Below are 22,570 nucleotides of genomic sequence, written 5' to 3' on the forward strand. Positions count from 1 at the left end.
AAAAAGATTCAAAGCAAAACAGACATTCTCCTGTTGGTTCTGAAGAGAAAAAAAAAACTGTCATGCTGTGGGAAGGGATACTTGGCAAGGAACAGTGGGTGGCCTCTAAGAGCTGGGGGCCTCGGTCATACAATTTCAAGGCACTGAATTTTGCCAATAATCAGTGAGCTTGGAAAAGGACCCTGAGCATCAGATGAGACTGCAGCCCCAGCCAACACCTTGATTTCAGACTAGTGAGACTCTGAGCCGAGGATCCGGCTAACCTGTACCCTGATCTTGACCCACGGAAACTGTGAGATAATGAATGTAAATTATTTGAAGCCATTAGGTTTGTCACACAGCCACAGAAAGCTAATACACAATCCACTGCACAAAGAATTATCTTCCATAATGTACATAGAGATGCCAAAAATCCATTTATTTTTTAATGTTTATTTATTTTTGAGAGAGAGTGAGCTGGAGATGTGTGGAGAGAGAGGGGGGACAGAGGATCTGAAGCGTGTGCTCTGTGCTGACAGCAGAGAGCCCAATATGGGGCTCAAACTCATGAACCGTGAGATCATGACGTAAGCAGAAGTTGGATGCTCAACGCTCAACTGACTGAGCCACACAGGTGCCCTAAAGACTAACAGAAAAATGGGCAACAGAGTTAAAAAAGAAAAAAAGGAAAATGAGTATTCTTAAGCATATGCAGACATGCTCAACCTGACTCTTTATGATACAAGAAAAAAAGATTAAAAGTTCCATAACATTGGGGCGCCTGGGTGGCTCAACTGGTTAAGCATCTGACTTGGGCTCAGGTCATGATCTCAGACCCCTGCATCAGGCTTTCTGCTCTTAGTACAGAGCCCACTCAGATCATCTGTGTCTCTTTCTCTGAAAATAAATAAACTTGTATAAAAAAGCTCTGTAACATTGTGGTGACTAAAGAGTTAGAAAGCAGGAACTCTAATAATTGTTGACAGAAGAACAGATTGGTACATCCTCTGTAGTAAGCAATGTAGCAATGCCTACAAAAAATGAAAACTGCACATACATTTTTACCAAGTGATCGCACTTCCGGAAATTTTAGTCTATCTTTTAGATATACTACCTATATGTATTCACATATACATGAGATTATTTATTACAATAGCATTTGTAATAGCAAAAAAATTGGCAATAACCTAAGTGTTTGTCATAGGGACTAAATAATTTTGACACACCCATTAGAAGTAATAATAGGGGCACCTAGGCGGTTCAGTTCGTTAAGCATCTGACTTGGCTCAGGTCATGATCTGATAGTTTGTAGGTTTGAGCCCTGCATCAGGCTCTGTACTGACAGCTCAGGGCCTGGAGCCGGTTCGGATTCTGTATCTCCCTCTCTTTCTGCCCTTCCCCCACTCTATCTGTCTCTCAGAAATGAATAAATGTTAAACAAAATTTTTTTAAAGTAATGATAAAACACATTCATCATGTACTAGCAAAAAATAAAGATCTCCAACATATACACACATGTATACATGTATGTATATACATATATATTTTAAAGGAATAAATATATATACATATATATCCTTACATTTGCAGAGAATATTTATAAAAACTTATGAAAACAAAAATAGTAACAGTGGCTGCGCAGGAAAAAGAAACAGAGTGAGTAGAGTATGGAATAGGTATATAAAATAGGGAGATACCATAGAGCAGAAGAAATACATCTTGAAGCATAAGAAAATCCTTCTCCATGAGCTCAGAGGTCTTAAAATTTACTCCAAAAAGAAAAAAAAAAAGAATTCAAAAAGAAAATGCAAATCAAAAAACTGGGAAAATTAAGAAAGACCTTTTTTTTTTCTTTTTTAGAGAGAGGGTTGGGGGGGAGAGAGAAAAGCAGGGCTCACCCAATGTGGGGCTCGTGCTCACCTGAAGTGGGGCTTACCTGATTGTGGGACTCGAACTCATGAGCTGTGAGATCATGACCTGACCCGAAATCAGATGCTTAATGACTGAGCCACCCAGGCACCCTCAAACAAGATCTTAAACCATACTTTAAAACAGCACTGCAATCTTTCAAGTGCAATGATACTATGTCATTTTGAACAAAATAACTTCTAACACTTCCTGTTAAAGAAAAAATAAATTTAATCTAATTTTACTAAAAATATGTGCTTTTTCATATATTATTCATTTTTTTAAATTTCTAACCTTGAAGAAAGGTAAACTTTTCTGAACTATCAAAACTCTGGTGAGACTTAATTTCAGGAGACAGGTTAACTCCAAATTCTATGCTGCAAATGAGTTCAAGAGTTGTTACTCTTGCCTCATACCCAGTTTAAGAGGCACAAACATAAAACTCTACTTTTATCCTTTTCAGTCAGGGTAATCTTTTTACAGTCCACTAGCAAGATCAATTTTGTTATTCAGTGTCAGATCAAAATGCCCATAGCCCATCCTAAAATACTTTTACATGTGTACCATTATGTACATAATCAAATGGTGAGACCTTTTAATAGCTTTCAGATGGCAGAGTTTATAATTATGTTCTAGTTATCTCAACCTCAATTAGCATAAATCTCAATTCAACTATGTGTTATCTTGGACCTTAACCATATTTTCATAGCAAAGTTTGGTTTCTTGACTACTTAATCTCCTACATAGCTTTAAGCCAACTTATTGTATGAATTCCCAAGCGTTATTTAAAATGCATACGCCCATAATGTACTGATTCTCAATATGAAGGCTACTACAAAACTCCTTCCATTCAATTATTTAACAGATTGAACATTTCGAACAAACTGACTTATCTAACAAATTCTATGCATGGTCATTTTTCCCACCATGTACAACAGTTGAACACTGAAAACCTTTATGGAGGGACATGGGAGTAAAATAAGCTAAGAAACAGAGACAAGATACTGAGATCAAGTTCATAGTATTTGAGTCCATAACTCCAGTTATTCATAAGGTCCATCCTCATTCTTTTCCTGGGGGCTCTGTCAGATACTCCAATGCCCTTATGATTCACCCCCCTTTCTCTTAAGCTATTTTATTATTCCATTCATTCAGTATTTCAACAACTATTCACTGATCACCACTATGTGTCAATTACTTTGCAAAGTGCTAGGAATACATTAATGAAAAAAATACACATGACTCTTGCATCAGGAAATTTACTTTGTTTAATTACTCCCTTACCTTTATAGAGAAAATTTTCAGTGTCTTTTAAAATGCTTCTTAGAATGTCAGCATTTATTGGTGCAGTGAAGTTCTTCTTTTTTTAATATAATTTATAGTCAAAGTAGCTTACATATAACACCAAGTGCTCATCCCAACAAGTGCCCTCCTCAATCACCTTCACCCATGTTGAAGTTCTTCTTTTAATGGAGTCTATAATTTACTTTTCGGGTGCCCCCCCCAAAAAAATTCTTGTAATTGAAAATGACTAAAATTAGTTTTAAAGAACTAACATCAAAAGAAAAGTCATGCTTGACAGAATGACATGCAAAATACACCTTCTGTATCTGTATTATTTTGTCACCTTTAGATCTTCTTAAAACAACTAATTTCTAAAATAGATGTTTCATCTTTACCAGATTTTATTTTCTTTTTTGAATTGATCTTTTCAATGACTATGAGCCCTCTAGTGGAAGACAAATGAAACAAAAATTTTGTGCAAATTACACGTTGCTCAGTAAGAATGCATTTGCTTTTTTTTTTTGCCTCTTTGCTGATAAAATATATATATCACAAAATTTTTAAGAATTACAAAATAATAAAATACATAAATAGTTGTAGGTTTATACTATACAATAAATGACAACACCACTGCAGGAAAATAAAAACATTCAGACCACCTTCTATACACTCTATGATAAGACTGCACAGCCTCTCTTTCCTGAACATATTTCACATACTTCTAACCTACAATTTCCAAAGTCTCCCACAAACGTGACTTCCTGCATCTCAAATGCTAAAGAATGAGCCATGACAAAACAGGCCTCTATACCAAAGGGCAAGTGCAGCAGCAATGTCAAATACTCCTCCTACCACCACCAGTGACCTTTAGATCACACTCCGTTTTGTCAGTGAGTGCCTTGCATCCTGCTCTTAAAAGGGATAAGTTAACTCTCTTGTGTCTGAAAAGTAAGGGGAAAGATGGATTCTGGCTGCTGATTTCTGATGAGAACTCTGTTCACTGCAAAGGCATCCCACACAGAATGAAGTTATGTCAGGAGCTCTAAGTACAAAGTAGAGTCCTACCAAACTTACCCCAACTTATTTTAATGCAACTGTTAATGAAACACTTCATATAAAAATGTCAACCTACACGGCTGCCAGCAGAGAACAGGTATAAACTGGGGCTGTCCTAAGCATACTGGCAGATAGTGTAATCCCTTTTATAGGTAACTTAAATGAAGTTAATTTGAGACTGGTTCAAGTTTAATTCAGTTGAAATAGAACTAAAAATTCCTTCGCACCTAAATATTGACATTAAATAAATTCCAAGAGAAAAGACTGACTTTTACAGTACCAAATTGACTAAAATATGTTAAACATTATTTTTTTAAAAAGACTTAGTTTATCTTTCAAAGCTCATATCATATTCTTAAAAATAGGTCTCTTAAGTGTTGGTCATATGAAAAAATGTCATTATATATATATATCAGGTCTACTGTTTGATCATTCTGCCAATAAAGTCCATGATTAGTCTGTCTAGAGGTTTAATGATTCTATTGGTCTCAAATAATCAGCTTCTGGCTTCATTGTTTCTATTTTCCCTTTTACTGATTTCTGCTTTAGTTTTTGTTTTCTTTATTCTGCTTATTTGGGTTTAATTTGCTGTTCTTTTCTAAGTTCTCTAAGGTGGAAACTGAGATCACTGCTTTGAGACCTTTCCTATTTTCTAATATAAGTAACTATTGCTATAAAATCTCCCCTAAGTACTGTTTTACTGGCAGCCTACAAATTCCATGGTTTGTTTTCATGTTAATTCATTTAACAATGTTTTCTATTCTCTTTTCTGAAATCTTCTTTGATTGTTAAGTTATTTAGGAGTATATTAATTAGCTCCCATATATTGGGGGATTCTTCCATTGATCTTTCTGTTACTTATTTCTAATTTAATTCCATTTTGATCAAAGAACATATTTTTTATTACTTAAATTCCTTTCAGTTTAATAAGATTTGTTTCATGGCTAAAATATGGTCTATCTTGGTTACTGCTCTGTGTATCCCTAATAAGAATGAATATTCTGCTGAGAACAAACTGGGGGCTGATGGGAGTGGGGGAAAGGGGAAGAGGAGTGATGGGCATGGAGGAGGGCACTTGTGGGGATGAGCACTGGGTGTTATATGCAAACCAACTTGACAATAAACTATTAAAAAAAAGAATGAATATTCTGTTATTCGGTGGATTGTTCTATAAACATCAATTAGGTCAGGTTGCTTGATACTAATGTACAAGTTTATTCTATCTTTGCTGATTTTCTGCCTACTTGTTCTATTAGCTATTAAGACCAGGGTGCTGAAATCTCCAAATATAATTGTGGATTTGTGTATCTCTCCTAAAAGTTTTATCAGTTTTTGCTTCATATATTTTGTTTGTCTTTATATTTAAAGTGTGTTTAACTGATGGTTACGAGAGGGGAGAAGGATGGGGGTGGGTGGGTTAAATAGGTATTAAGGAGGACACTTGTTGTGATGAGCACTGGGTATTTTATGCAAGTGATGAATCACTAAATTATACACCTGACACTAATACTACACTGTACGTTAACTAATTTAAATAAAAATTTGAAGAAAAAAAGAACTGGTAACTATTTTTTTCAAATTTCTCTTAGCACTCTTCATGCTCTCCTCTCCTTCAAGGACCCCAATTACATGTATATTAAATACATTATACTGTCCCATTGGTTGTGATTCTTTCACTTATAAATTATTTTACTCATTTTTATCTGTATGTTGTTTTGCATCATTTCTATTGCTTTGTCTTCAATTCTCTAATACTTTCTTTCTCAGTACCTAATTTTCCATTATCCCCATCGAATACATTTTTCATTTCAGATATTATAATTCTCATCTCTACAAGTTCAATTTGGGTTTTATTCTTATATCTTATTAATCTCTAATTTTTTAAATTGTATGGGATACAATTATTAATAACTACTTTAGTTCTTGCCTACTAATTCTATTATCTTTATCACTTCTGGGTTGACATCCTGTGTCTGATTACTTTCTCATAATTGATTGTATTTTCCTACCGTTTTATGGGCCCAGTTATCTTTGATTGGATATCAAACATCGTGAACTTTATTTTGTTGGGTACTGAATACTTTTGTGTTACTATAAATCTTCTTGAACTTCTGGGAGGCAGTTAAATTACTTAGAAACAGCCTGATCTCTTCAGGTACTGTTTCTATGATTTGCTATTCTGTCTCTCAGCAGTGCTCATTTTAGCATTAATTATTTGCCATTACTAGGGCGAGGCTTTCCAAAATACTCTACCCAATGTTTCAGGAATCTTCAGGTTTTTTAGTCTGGCTGTGAGTAACAGACATTATTCTTGGTCCCGTGTGAATGCAGGCCTGTGTTCCCTCTCATCTTTTTGGATGACTCTCCCCGGCCACATGTGCCAGTCATTACTGCACTGAATACACAAAAAGAACCCTATTCAGGTCTCCAGGGTATCTTGCCGTTCATCTGTCTCCTCTCTGGTACTCTGTCTAGCAAACTATAGCTGCCTTGGTCTCCCAAGCCCTCAGAACTGTCTCCTCAACTCAGGAAGACCTCTGGGTTCTGCCTATACTCTTCTCCCTGTGCAATAGCCTGGAAACTCTCTCAAAGCAGCATGCTAGGGCAAGCATGGGGCTCACTTTGTTTATTTCCCCCCTTTCAGGTATTATTCTCCTTTATTGCCTAATCCCAATTTTTTAAAAATCACTGTTTCAAACATATTGTCTATTTTTTCAGATGTCTCAGGCTGAAGGCTAAATCTAGGCCCTATTCACTCCATCTATACTGGAATCAAACATCTTAACCATATATTTTAACTATTACTTTTACTTTAAAATAATCAAATGTTGCACAGCAAAGGAAACAATCAACAAAACTAAAAGGTTAACTTATGGAATGAGAGAAGCTATTTGCACTTGACATATCTAATAAAGGATTAGTATCCAAACTATATGAATAACTTCTAAAACTTGACACCCCAAAGCCAAATAATCCCATTAAAATATGGGCAGAAAACACGAATAGACATTTTTCCAAAGAAAACATACAGATGGCCAACACTACATGAAAAGATTCTAAACATCATTCATCATCAGGGAGATACAAATCAAAATTACACAACTTGTCAGAATGACTTAACACAAGGAATGACAGGTATTGGTGAGGATGTGGAGAAAGGATTCCCATACTGGTGGGAATGCAAACTAGAACAGCCACTGTGGAGAATAGTATGGAGGTTCCTCAAAAAGTTAAAAACAGAACTACCCTACAATCTAGTAATTGTACTACTAGGTACTTACCCAAAGAATACAAAAGTACTAATTCAAAGGGATACAGGCACCCTGATGTTTACAGCCAAAGTGTTCATCAACTGATAAGTGCATAAAGAAGATCATACATACATACATACATACATACATACATACATACATACAATGGAATATTACTTAACCATAAAAAAATGGAACCTTGCCATTTGCAACGACATGGATGGAGCCAGAGAGTATTATGTTAAATGAAGTAAATCAGTCAGAGAAAGACAAATACCATATGATTTCATTCGTATGTGGAATTTAAGAAACAAAATGAATGAGCAAGGGGGGAAAAGAGAGAGAGGGGGCCAAACCAAGAAGCAGACTCTTTTCTATAGAGAACAAACTGATGGTTACCAGAGAAGAGGTGGGTGGGAAATGAGGTGAAGAGGTGATGGAGATTAAGGAGGGCACTTGTGATGAGCACTGGGTGATATGTGGAACTACTGAATCACTGTATTGTACACTTGAAATTAATATTGTACTGTATGTTAACTAACTGGAATTTGAATCAAAATTTTTAAATGAATTAATTATGTAATCAAATGTCACTAAAGTACTGGTAGGGTATAGGTATCAGACAATAAGGAAATTACGGTGATTACAAAACTATGAAATTTTCATTATACTTAAGTTGCCTTAAAACTTTATGTTTTAGATCTAAGATAATCACCTTGTATTTTTATTACTCTCTTGTCATCACCTACTCCTGGTAGCATACTCACCATCTAACAAAATGCACTGAAATGTAACTGAGTCATATGACATTTTTAAAATTTTCCACTCTCGCCTAATTAAAATTCCAGAAAAAAATGATAGCGAAGTTTCTCAGTACTTCCATGTAATGTCATTATTTAAGCAGTAAAATGTGGAACAAATACTTAAGAATCTGGCATGCCTAAGAAATATTATTTTTGTAGTTATGTTTCTTAAAACGCTTCATAGTCCATTAGAGGCAGTTAATTCTTACTTTTTCCTATTGCTTATTAATTGTAGTTTTGCAAGAGAATAAAAAAGTAGGAAAAGATAGAGTGAGAAATATTACATAATAATATAATTACAAGACTAGAGTCAAAATGTCCTTATTGGAGATTTAACCTAATATGCCAGATACATTCAGTTTTATACATGAATCATGGTGAAATTAGTTGAGCCATGTAGTAACAAATAATATCTATGGTGAAATTTGATCAATATCTGTTGAATAAGTGGAATATAATAATGAGTTATCACAATATGAATGAAGATAACCCTCTAGCAATTGAATAAACCCTCAAGTTTATACCATAGCAGAGACCTTAAAATACAACATAACAAAGAATTTTAGAACTGGAAGTCTTTTTGAGATCTAACTGCCTGCCTTTCCTATTCCAGAGAGGGGAAAACTGAGACACAGTCAAAAGATAGACACCTACAAATGATAACAATAATGAGAAGACCTAAGAACACGGACTATGTCTTCTGACTTCCCACCAAACAAATTAGCCATAATATTTCTTACTTTTTAACTTCTCCCAACATCCTAAGAAGTGTTAAATAAACAGTAAAATTTTATATAAACTCTTTCCTAAATTTTAACTACTAATTTTTAACTATGAAAATTATGAAAAAAAAAAAGGAAAATTATGAAGCATGCAACTTTTAAATTATTTCAAGTGTATAAAACATCAACTAAATGTTGATAGGTTTACTTTAACTTTTACCTAATTTTATGTTCTTAACAAAAAATATAGTTTTTTTTAATGGTTATTTCACCCACCCTCTTCTAGATCCTACCTTTGATTCCTTAACCTAGTGGTTCACATCCTTCCTCCATCCCAACGCCTCTTTGTAAAATAACTATTTGGTAATATCCCCTTTACTGTCTTGAAAATGAATCATCCAGAAGTAAAAGATCCTAACTATATATACAGTATTTAAGACATATATTCCTAACTGTATAATAGAGAGGAAACAAATAAGAAATATATTATTTTAAAAATAGAACATATTTAAATAAGTAAATTCTCAGCCACCATGTCATAATAAAGGATCTAGGTGCTTGCAGCCACATGAATGTAGTCAATCTGCCACCAGGTCACCTTCTGACCCCCACTAAGTAAAGATGTCAGTGTATTCAAACGTACAATTATGTTGCTTCCAAGAACCTTACATGTTCGCTTATATATGCCGCTTAGTGTCAGTGGTATAGAAGACGAGTGTCACTGAGCTACTAAAGGCCACTGTTGTTTCCCTTCTTAAGGTATTTTTAGATGCCTCACGACCAGCCTGTACTAAATACTGGCATCACTTGTAAGCTTGTCAGAAATACAGATTTTCAAGCCCTACTTCCGACTACCAAACTCAAATCTATATTTTAATATGATCACATTATATGTATGTAAATTAAAGGCTGAGAAGTCACTGGGCATTTCTGGGGGGCATGACAAAGGGTAAGCAAACTGTACCTAATTTTTTAAATGGTTATTTCAAAACTTATTCTGAAATTTAAAAAAATGTTTGAAAACTTCTAACAATGTTTTACATCTATACTGATAATAAATATTCACCATTTTATGAATAAATTAAGTAAATACTTATTAACTCAAAACTAAGGTCTAGGGCCAACTGCTACTCATTCACTCAATAGATACTAAGGGTCTATGTGTAAAACACCATGCCAAAACCTGGGAGGGGAGAAGTCATAAAACAGGTCGAAACTATTGTAGAATGCAGTTAAAGATTAAACTAAAACTCCTTAAAAGAAGAAAAAGTAACATACTTTTGTATCTGTCCAACACAATTCTAAGATGCGTAGAGATTTAAAATAATTGAACCAAAGCTTCTCTTTTTGAGACCACCAGTTTCTGAATGGTATTGAGGAAACAAACTACTAATAATAACTTTAAACTGAAGTTATATTCCTTATCAGTAGCTCCATTTCACAGTCCAACTCAAACTGCTCAAAGATCCACTCTGGTAAGAAAAGGGGAGAGATAAGGAGAGAAAAAGAGCAAAAGAGAGGTGGGGGGGGGAGGTTTACCCAGACAAAAAGGAAGAAAAGAGAGAGAAGAGGCTGCAAAGTGGACAGAGAGAGCAGAACAGGAAAGCAGGCTTAACTCAAATATTTATACAGTAACAAAAGATAGTGGGCAAAGAAAGGAGACATCAATAGAACAAAAGAGCTAACTACCCTCTAGGGCAGGAGTTGGCCAACATTTTCTGTGAAGGGTCAGAGAGTAAATACTTTCAGCTTTGAGAGCCATATGGTCTCTTGTAATTCTCAGCCCTTTAGCTATAGCTGAAAATAGTCATAAACAAAAAGTAAATGAAAAGGTATGGCTGTGTTCCAGTAAATCTTTATTTACAAAACAAAAAACAAAACAAAACAAAACAAAAAAACAGGTTGCAAACCAGGTTTGGCCTGGGGGCATAGTTTGCTGACCCATAACCCACCCCATGCCCTAGGGGAAAGAATTCACTAGGTTCATAGATAACATACCTAACAAAACAAATTGCTGTAGAATCTGCGTTTAATAATGATAAAACAGACGCTCTTTTTTTGTTTATAATAAGGAGAATGGAATTATTCTTGAGAAGAGAGTATTTTCCAAATAAAAGCTTTTACAACTATAACCAATTCTATATTCTAGACATAACTACTAAATCTGATATTAAGCTCTAACTTCTTCCCTGACTAAAGGAATTCTTATCAACAAAAGGAGCTACTGGCTCCACTTACCTGATGTTCAGAAAAGCATGACAGGATTCTTTCAGTCATTAAGGTACACATTTACTAGTAATGGAACCCAAAGTCACCAGGCAAAAGAGAAGGAAAGGAAAAGAAAAAAAGAACTAATGTATCTAGTTTCCCCACAATAAATCAGATTCTACTGTTCCTTCAGGCCAATGAAAGAAGAGTTGAGAGATAATATTGAAAGAGATATCTTTGTTCTCATCACCACCTCCATCAAAGATTAGAGACGTATGTGTTTCTATCTTCCTTACAAAAATGAATTCATCACTCATAAACTTACTGGATTTATTTTTAACATTTACAACTTCCTGATGATATATACATTCCAAAACTTAGTCTTCTTTTATGTAATCCAGTGTTTTAGTATTTCCCTTTATTCTTCCTAAAACTATCTTTGTAAACTCCAAAGGAGACTATCTCCTGCATCTATCTAGTCTGCAGAATATGTCACTCTCACTATTCATTGGACTTATTCATTCATCATTGAAAATATCTCCATTAGTTATCATCTATTTTTTCATCCACGTTCATATACCATGACCATTATAGTTGCCATTTTACAGACTTTATTGATTTCTGAAGTCCTTGTATAACAGACACTGCCACTGTCCCAATCCACACTGCCTCATCGTTTACCAATCCCTACATAGCACAATCTTCTTACTATCTCTGCCTAAGTGCTTTCTCAGGCCAAAGGAACCTGTTTGGAGCATGAGTTCCAAAGAGTTAACACCCTCCAAGAACAACCCTAGACCGATAACAAAGGAAAGATAAGGTTTATAAATACTTCAATCTCCTTGCCCATTAGGTACGGTACCTCTGAGGCCATTCTATCCTGTCTCCCAGAAATCCTGGTAAAATTAAGACACGTTTGCCAAAAAAGGCAACCTGCCATTGAATGTGCAGTATTGTGTTTTTTCTCTTAACTGGATCATTGCTCACTCCCCTACAGGTGGTGCCTGGAGTTGCCTTCCAAATAAACTACTTTGTCTGCTTAAGGTGGACCTGAATCAAACTAAGATGGTCCTCTAAACTTAAAAGTCTTGGGTTTCTGAGATTTTACACTGAGACATGTTCATAGTATTTCAGCCATGAAACCACCACTGTTTTCCCCAAAGACAGGATTACCTTGTTTGACTTTTGCTAGTTTTCAAACGAACTAGTGAAGCCATCATTTTATTAGTCTAACAAGACACAGCAGCACATCAGGATGACAACTTGAGCCACAATATAAAGTGACTCCCAGTTATCTTACCTGTGATAAATGAATGCTCAGAACCCAACATACTATTAGTATAATTTTAGATTTGTTTTCTCACAAATGCATAATTTTGTGCGTATTCACACAGAAATTTATGTGCCACTTCTGGACAACAAAAATAGTATAAACCAGATATATTAAATATATTTTTTCAATTTCCAATTCAAATGGTAATGATATAGAAAAGCAATCTTCCCATAAAAATTGTTCATTCTCCCCTTTCAAAGGTAGGAAATATAGAACCATAAATACTATGTATAAAAGTCTAATATTTTGAACATGGAGAAGCCAATAGAATTGATCCCAATTAGCCCATGGATACAGCAAACTCATGAAACCCTTTCGTCGAAAACTCTTTCGCTTGGAAAACTACCTCCTCCTTCAGCCCAACGTAGAAATTCTAGAGACATCAGTAATTTTCCCCATTCTCTTACCTCCCACTTCTAGTTAGTCTGTTCCATCCAACCTCTCTAAAATGTCTTAAAACTGTCTCTTCTTCATTCCCATTGCTCTTATCCCAGTCTGTCTGTCCTATGCCAATAACCTTCTATCCAGCCTCAGTTTAATTCATTTCTTTATCCTGAAACATCAGATAACCTAACACTCCCTCATCAAACCTAAGATTGTTGAAACCTCTAATAGCTCAAGTCCTAAACATCACTTTCAGCATTCATATAAAACACATGGACATTTACATGACATTTAGACAACTCGTTGCCTAAACATTTCAAAGTATTTGTACTTCTGTTTGGAAAGAAGATTAAAAATAATGTTTACCTAAAGATTAAACAAAATGTTTACCTGTCTGAAGCTATGTCACTGGCAATTTGGTGCTTCACTCCTGACCCATTTTTAATAGAATCCTGTCTTGTGAGCCCATGAGATCGACTTTTCTCCACTGCAGGTACAGATAAGTCACCTGAGGGTCCTTGGAACTGGGCCTGCTCGTGCAGTTTTGCCTTCTTCTCCTGAGGCGCCTCCTCGTTCCGCAGTCCTCGGAGAACCTTTTGATCAGGTTGCTGTGATGTATTAGATCCACTATTATAAAACCATGCTCCTGATTTAGTGAGGATTTCTTGTTGTTTTCGGCACAAATTACATACCCACATAACCTGCACACGAATACACAGGGAAAAAGATTAGTTTTTCCAAAAGTTAGAAATAAAAAGAGAGACAGTTCAAGCCAACAAAAAAAGTATATGGTTACCCTTTCTCAAGTTAAAATGCAATCCAGACTAACTGCTAACATTAATTCTATCACAGACCCTTTCTTTTAATTTCATCAGAAAAATTATAATGAAACAATGTTAGCTGACAGCAGAAATACCAAACTAGAGTGCCAAATTACTAGCTGTTTATCTGTATTCTTTAATTACTTTTTATTTAAATTAGGGGCATGGCGTAGTATAGACAAAAAGGATTTTGAGGCTAGACAGACTTGGGTTTAAATACCAACTCCAAGATTGGAAACTTTGCAACCTTGAACAAGGTACTAAACCTTCCTGTCTATAAAACTTAGCTTCCTTAATGATAAGATAGAGAATTAGGGATGATAAAACTCATTTTCCTATATTGTTTTGCAAACTGAAGGTTGGAAATAATTTATATAAAATGTCTAGCACAATGCTTCATAGATTTTTAGGCTTCCAGTAGATTACCTACCTATTGGTAATGGGGCTAATCTATCATCAATTAACTATATTATAAGCTTCTTAAAGGGGCATTCATTTCTTTGAAGTAGCTCGTAATGACTAAAATAAAGCTAGGAACATTGTTGATCCTCAATAAAAACCTATTAGTTGCTCAATTCATAGAAGGACACTTGTTTTTTTCTTATTATTAAAAAAATACCATTGTAACCATTTTTAAGTGCATAGTCAGTGTACTAAGTATAGTTACATAGCTGTGAAATATACCTTCAAAACTTGTTCATTTTGCAAAACTCAAAATCTATTCAACAGCAAATCCCTTTCTCCCTCTCTCCCTCCCCTGGTAACCACCATCCTACACTTGATCTCAAGTGTAGATATAGATATCTACATAGATATGTTTGTCAGACTCCAGGAATCTAAGAATGTCACAACTAGTAATAAAATATATGTAAAATATATTTTATTATTTATATTTAATATATATTAAATAAAATTATATATTCATGAGATAAAAGGTGAGTTCATATTTCAAGTGAGTATTTTATGATGTTTGTGTCAAAACTGAACCTTACACAGCTCTCAAGATTGCTAAACACTTCCTTATAGTTTAAATAACTTGTAATCAGAGTAGATAGATAATCGCAGTTAAAGGAAGATTCATTATGGTGTTTTCAGCTGATATAAGGATGTTTCTGTAAAATGCCATTTGCAATTTTTGTTTAATTACCCTTATTCTTGTTCATATTGCTTGTATAATCTATGCATGCATTGTACTTAATCATTCTTTATTATTTTGTTATCTCTTTGAACTGTGTATACATTCCTTTTTTCCCCAACTAAATTCAAAGCTCATTGGGGGCAGGATTTATATCTTCTATTTGCATAAAGAGACACTAACAGTCACAGGACAATAAGACCTTCTAAACGCTTGCTAACTTAAATTTTTTTTTAAATCTTGCTTGGGGAAAGATAATAAGATATTTGATATTAATACACTAAGATATGTTTCACTGATTTCCAAAGGAATAAGTCATCAATAATGTCAATAATATTTTTATAAGTAAGAAAGCATTTTTGATAAGAAAATAACAAAATCTCACTCAAAATTTTAAAAAAATACCTCATAATACATATTTCTTTTGTTTTGAATATTCATGAAATATCTCAATTACTCAAATTTCAACCAAAATCTTCAGGCTTTTGATGCCATCTTGTGACAAATGTCAGTATTGCAGCTCTGCAATACTGCAATATATAAATAAATATATATATTTCTATATATATAAAAATATAAATATATTTATACTAATATAAAATAAACAAGCATAATGCATGAAGGATGATGTTGGATTCCTGTTAGAGGCTCTCTCTGCATTCCTCCTCTCCCTCTACTCTCTGGGACACCCACATTGGAGGCTACTTTTCTGACTATACACTATGTCCCCTCCTAAACTGCCAGCTCTTAGTAGTCTCATATCCTAATACCCAATTCACTCTCACACTCTGGTTTCTCTTCAGATCGTATAAATCTTTCGCCTTTTACCTAATACCCAATTCACTCTCTTCTCTTCTATTACTATCTCCTCTCATTCTTGGATTAATAGTTTATTAATCTTAAAAGTTCAGTAAACAAATCCACTCACTTGGACTAGTACAGAGGCTGACACTTTCACTTGAAGCTCTTCACACATATAACAACTTAACTTATAAACTGAGCATACAGGACTCCATCTCACAAACACATACATATATGCATATGGGACTTTTAACTGGTTATAAAATTATTAATGTCTATTAGAGGTAAGTTATGTACCTATGAAACAAAATTAAACTAATTGGGGAATAAAGTCACAGGGCTTTTTTTAATGAAACCCTTTAACCGGTTAAGTTAATCAGCAAGTGTATCATATGATGAAGGCTGTTAAAAATATCTTAGTAATATATATGCTTGTAAATAGTCATTGTTAGGGCCTATTAGTTTTGCGGCTCTTCACAAATATCAAAAACACCGAAGCCCTGAGAATACAAAGACATATAGAATTCAAAATTATAAGACATTATTACCTTCATTTCTAGATATGCCTAATTTTTCAAATATAGCAATATTAAGAGATGGAATACTCTCTAATGACCCAAATATGCCACTTATTATCATATGTCCCATTCCACAAATATCTTTAGTGGGTTTGAAAGGGAGAAAAAAACTAAGAAAAATGAAATGTGTATTTAAAATTATAAAAATAGGGGCTTCTGGGTGGCTCAGTTGGTTGAGTGACCAACTCTTGATTTCAGCTCAGGTCATGATCCCAGGCTCATGGGATTGAGCTCTGCACTGAGCTCCGCACTGAGCATGGAGCCTGCTTAAGATTCTCTCTCTTTCTCTGCCCCTCTGCCCTGCTCATGCTATCTCTCTCTAAAATATTGTTTTAATTTAAAAAATAAAATAAGATTATAAAATAATAAAATCAATAGCTAAACTAAATATCCAAAGAAAACAAAATGAAATTATGCCTAGTGTATATAAAAACTTAACAGAATTTGAAGCTCTGAAAACCCCTGTAATTTCCAAGGATAATAAATAATACAGTAATTTAAGGAAAGTAAGGATTATTGGTTTGACTATGGGCCAAGCTCTTAAGATCCAGCTAACTCTGTACAGATAAAAGAATCTACTAGACTCTACTTCTAATCACTGCGAGCCTGCTTACAAATGTGTGTGTTAGTAAGAGAATATAAATTGACAGGCCTTAATCTATCACATGACTAGAAAACTGATTCTGCCTAACAAATTTATTTCTTTTTTTCCCCTTAGAATACTGCATTTCTCACTCTCCCTTGTAGTTATGGATGGCCATGGCCCTATGACTATGTTCTGGCCATTTGATCATTTGTATAAAGATGTGTGCCATTCCCCTGACTGTTAAAAAACTCTCAGATACCAACATCATGCTCCCCATTCAAGACCCTAGGGGATAAAGGAGCCACAAAAAAAGGAGCCCAGGAAGCTGAATAAACAAATGAAAGAGAGCCCTCTGCTGACCAGCCATAGCAATGACTTCACACAGATAAGAAACAACCTTTAATAGTATTAAGCTACAGAAACTTTTTGAGTTGATCCTTTACGACTGATAGCATTACCGTAACTGAAAATCGTTTGTAGACTATGGGTTATAGTGAATGTGTATCGCCAGTGCAGTCTCTGTGCGTAAAGAACAAGGCATGACTAAACTCGCACAGGAAAGCACTTCAGTGGCGTTCCGGAACCAGCATTCACTGAGTCACAAGAACCAGTTATGCACATTTCTTCCCAACTCCACGTTCAACAAAGTCACGTGGGTTAGCTTGAAATCAGCCGTGGTAGGTGTATTTAGACAACAGAAATTGGAAAATGCCACAAACCAGGGCTTTTTCTTACAGAAAACCAGCTGTTAACATTTATCAGCACACTACTGAATATAATGTTCCTACTATATTCTACTAAAAGATTAATACTACATTTGGTATTAGTAAATAAACTTGAATGAAGTGGTACTTTATCATATAAATTAATTCAGACCATAAAATTCCAATTTACTTATAGATAGGCAAATAACTATTAACACTAATGCATTAATTTTTCACTCATTCATACAGCATTCACTAAATGCCTAGTATATGCCAGACACTACGCTAAGCACTGGGAAATACAGTTCAACAGACACAGACTTTCCTGTAGAATTTAAAGTGTCATGGGGGAGACAATAAGCAAAACAAGTAATTTCACAAATATTGTTTCTGTATTTCTACACCATTTCTACAATGGTGATAAATGCTACAGAAGGAATGCATTCACACCATAGATCCCTCTGATGCCTTCTTCTCCCCTGACTCAGGCTGTGTTTGAAAAAACAACACGGATTCAGAAAAGATCTGCAAGAGACCTGGAAGTCCAGAGAGGCTCAATCACAGCATTACCCTGAAGTGCTCCCATCACCAGATCCCATGGGGTCTCTGTGTCCTAAAAGAATTCGGTGGAATTGGTGCCTACTAGTCTACAAGCCCCGCCCCCAGCACTGTCATGGTGGATTTGGAAAGCTGAAGTACTGCGCATGTCGTAGAGGGTTCAAGTTTTCAAATACATACTCCCTATATCACAGGCTTCTGGATTACAAAACAAAAATCAGAAACTTTGCTTCATCTGATACCCCAAGACAAACAGCAAGACTTTCCCAAATTCCCCCATGAACTACAAGCATGGCCTCTCTAGCTACAGCCACACTTGCAGGCTGAACTTAAAAAAAACTTATGGTGTCTTCTGCTAGTCTCTCAACAGATAGCAGCAGGACAGAAGAAATTTTAACCTGAAACATCTCCAGATCCTAGCTGTTGCAAACTTTTCTCTATTACCAATTGTCACTTTGAAAAATTCCTTGCAAAGACACATAGCTTGTTTCTTTACTTCTTGTCTGGTTTTCCTCAACAGCATACTAGCTCATTTTTAAAAGAAGCCACCCTCGTAATTTTAGTCCTTTAAATAGCTCCTTTGGATAAATTCTCTATTTCTGATATTTCTACCCCTTTTCCTGCTGTTTTCCAAAAAGCGTCTAGGTGTTCTATCGCTGAAATCTCCAGCTCATCTAATTCATAGTCTGGCTATTTTCAATTTAGACAGGATTGTGCTTCACCATTGACTTGATCTCACTTCAGCTCCCAAGGCACCGCTGACTCCCCTTAGTCTCCCCAAATAATCCTCTACCTGGGCAAGGCTCAAGCTATCTCTTCTGCAGCTTCTTCTACAATGTCATCTCACCCTGTATCTCCCATCCCTCAGAACGGGGGGAGTGTCATGACAGGGACACACAGCTACTTCTGTGTCCTTCATGCCATACTGGAACTAAGGATAGTTCTGGAAAGTTAATGCTGGCCCTTTCTTAACCATGAAGTGCTGCTGAACTCACTCTGAAGTAGCTATGCCCCAGGCGGGTGCTAGAGCCTCCTGAAAGGTGATCTCTTCCAAGAACCTCAAACATAAAGAAGGGTAAAGCTGCCCTTCATTTAACCAAGATGCATCCTCCTCCTAGGTCAAAGCCTATAAAGAAGAGATTAGAACATACCTCTGATCATCTAGCAGCCTCACCTCTGTCTTCTTTCTCCTTCCCCACAATGCACAAGGGTAAAAGGGGCTGGCTTTTCCTTGACTTCCCTTTTCTGCATATCTAACACTGTCCCCATCTACCTTTAGGCTTGAAGTAACGAGGTTCAGGGTTCCCATTTTGTAGCTTCGCTTACCCCATCCATTGCCTTAATGGCAAAAAGAAAAAAGATAAAAATAATCCAAAGTGGGAGGCACTTCAAATATAATATGCCTATTATACCACGATTTGTACATTGCCAGCTATGTTCAGAGATTAATAACTGCCTAAGTACAAAGTGTGGACCAGATCCACATGCAAAGAGAGAAGTCCTAGGAGCTTCAGGTTTCTAATAAAATAGCTAATCTCCTCTGTTCTGGGCAGTTGTGGGAAGGGAGGCTGGAAGAGATAGAAAAGGAGCCTGGACTTGGCAAGGTGGCCCCCAGGGAATGTGACAATAGCCTATACTGCCCAGAGTTGATGTTATTTGAACGATTTTAAAAGTGATGAATTTTACAGCAAAAGTAACTGAAGCCAGTAATAAAAAAAAAAAAAAAAAAAAAGAGGGAAACATCAAGAGTAGGAGGGTCCGAGGCAAACATCAGAAACTAGAGAACAGAGCTAGTTTAGTCAAAAAGAACAATCTGTGCAACTGCTGGGGGCAGGGGCGGGGGCACTTCTACCTGTGTAGAGCTTCCACAGGCTATACACAGAATGTGAGTAGTAAGCCACTTCCTTTGAAAAAAAAGAAAACTGAGAACAGTTATCATAAGTATTAAGACACTCATTCACTTTTTGAGTGCTCCCCCAAAAGAGTTACCAAATGAAACAAAAACTGGTTTCAACCTATTGAATTATAGAACTGAGGTGGTTGGATCATATGAGTATGTATTTCCGCGACCCTGCAAGAAGTAACCAATTAAGTTAGAAAACTAAGACAATCAGATAATCGAGTAGCAATTTCAACAGCTTTATAATACCCATAATCTGAGGGGTCCATCTCAGGCTTTGGCAATTAGAGATGCCAAATATTAATTAAAAGAGAGGAAATGGTAGTGAAGATGAAAGACACTTAAGTTCAAAATACAATGATTATATCACCATACCATCAGTATTACTCAAATTTTAGATTATCTGTACTATGTATCCAAACAAAACACCCAACTAAGGGGAAAAAAACACAGTTTAACTCACACTTAAAGCCTCAGAGACATTAGAGAATTAAAAATTATAGTGAGCTCTACAACCCTGCCTAAATTTAAACCTTTACTCCTACTTTACCTCAACTCTATTTTTTCTCTTTACATATTATACTGGTGTGTTTTATGCCCTAATATAAATCTTAACTTTTAACATCTTTCTGTTAAAGCAAACGTAACTTTTATACAAAGATCTTTGTTTCTGCATTGAGAGTTTTAGCTTATAAATGTACACAGAAATAAATTAAATTAAGAGAAAAGAGATTAAACTCACAGAAAAGAGACCAGAGTTGTGGTTACCAGGGGCGGTCTGAATGGAAAGGGAGTCAAATGTACTAACTTCCAGGTAGAAGATAAGTACTAGGGATGTAATGTACAATGTTAGTGCTACAATCAACACCGGGTATATTATACATAGGAAAGTTATTAAAAGAGTAGATCCTTAGAGTTCTCACCACAGGAAGAATTTTTTCCCCTCTTCTTTTTATTGTATCTGTATGAGATGATGGAAGCTAACTAAAAATTAAAAATTAAAAAAGATAAATTCTATTTATTTTATTAAATAATATTAAATTTATTAAATAATATTAAAATGTTTACTTTTGAAGAGTAAAATAATATGATAAAGTAAAAAGAGAAACCACAATCTGGAAGAGGTTTTATTGCAATGTATACAGTTAACAAAGGGTATGCATTCAGAAAATATGGAAAGTTTCCATATTCTGTAAGAAAGAGACAAACATCACAGTAGACTAGGTCAAGGAATGAATATGCAATTCCACAGAGAAACCCAATTAAACAATAATGAAATAAAAAGGTGCTTAACCGGGGCGCCTGGGCGGCTCAGTCGGTTAAGCATCCGGCTTCAGCTCAGGTCATGATCTCACAGTTCGCGGGTTTGAGCCCCACACTGGGCTCTGTGCTGACAGCTAGCTCAGAGCCTGGAGCTAGTCTTCGGATTCTGTATCTCCCTCTCTCTCTGACCCTACCCTGCTCATGCTGTCTCTATCTCTCTCTCAAAAATAAATAAAACATTAAAAAAATTTTTTAAAAAAAGGTGCTTAACCTCAGAAAATGCAAATTTAAAACAATGAGTTACTATTTCACTTCCATCAGTTGGGCAACATTTAGAAGTCTGACAATACCAAACGCTGAAGAGGAAGCAGAGGAAGCAATACTCAAAAACATCCCCTCAGGGTGCTTGGGTGGCTCAGTAGGTTAAGTGTCTGATTTTGGCTCAGGTCATGATCTCGCGGTTCATGAGTCCAAGTCCTGCAATGGACTCTGTGCTGATAGCTAAGAGCCTGGAGGCTCCTTCAGATTCTGTCTCTGTCTCTCTGTCTCTCTCTCTCTGCCCCTTCCCTGCTCTGTGTCTCAATAATAAGTAAAAACATTTAAAAAAATGTGCTCAAAAGTCTAAATTATTTCAACCAGTTTGGGAAACCATTCTGCCCTATATAGTGAAACTGAAAATGGCTATCTATACACTCAGTAACCCAGAAATCTTATATCTACCCCAGAGAAATTCTCATGCACAAGAAGACATGAACAGGTACACACTGAGCACTACTTCTATTAGGAAAATTTAGATAACCTAAATCAACATGGCAAAGGATAAAGTGTAATATGTTCATGCAGAAGAATTCTATTCAGCAGTCAAAATGAATGAATTGGGTTTTGATGGATCTAAATTTTGAGATAATTCTAAATATAGATTAAATAAAACAAGCTTCAGAAAAATATACACAGTATGATCCATAATATAACACTAAAAACCTTGTCAAATAACACAATCTATGGATTAGCAGTATATGTGTATCAAGTTAAACCATACAAATAAAAACATGGGTGGAATCATAAGTATTGAAGACAATTGCTCTAGCTCTAAAAACAAGAAAAATATAAACAAATATAGCTAAATATTAAGATTTGTATAGGGTTGGTATTATTCTCTAAATTTCTTGACATTTTTGAAATGTTTCTTTATTTTTTTAAGTTTAGTTATTTAGAGAGAGAGAGAGCTGGGTAGGGGCAGAGAGAGAGGGAGGGAGAAAGAATGAATCCCAAACAGGCTCCGCATCCTCAACACAG

At 35.4% G+C, this 22,570-nt stretch overlaps 1 protein-coding gene across 24 annotated transcripts in view; it reads right to left on the reverse strand.

Annotated features, from left to right (window-relative positions):
* The window catches only part of RIMS2 (regulating synaptic membrane exocytosis 2), a 598,980-nt gene that overhangs the window by 406,484 nt on the left and 169,926 nt on the right, over positions 1-22,570 (reverse strand). For all 24 annotated transcript variants that reach the window (XM_077748257.1, XM_077748267.1, XM_077748247.1 and 21 more), the window contains one exon: positions 13,319-13,629. In XM_077748257.1, coding sequence (XP_077604383.1) covers positions 13,319-13,629 — 311 coding nt within the window. The remainder of the gene's footprint in view (positions 1-13,318; positions 13,630-22,570) is intronic.

This window comes from Crocuta crocuta, unplaced genomic scaffold (assembly GCF_008692635.1).
Source record: "Crocuta crocuta isolate KB4526 unplaced genomic scaffold, BGI_CrCroc_1.0 scaffold39, whole genome shotgun sequence".
In the NCBI taxonomy this organism is placed as follows: domain Eukaryota; kingdom Metazoa; phylum Chordata; class Mammalia; order Carnivora; family Hyaenidae; genus Crocuta; species Crocuta crocuta.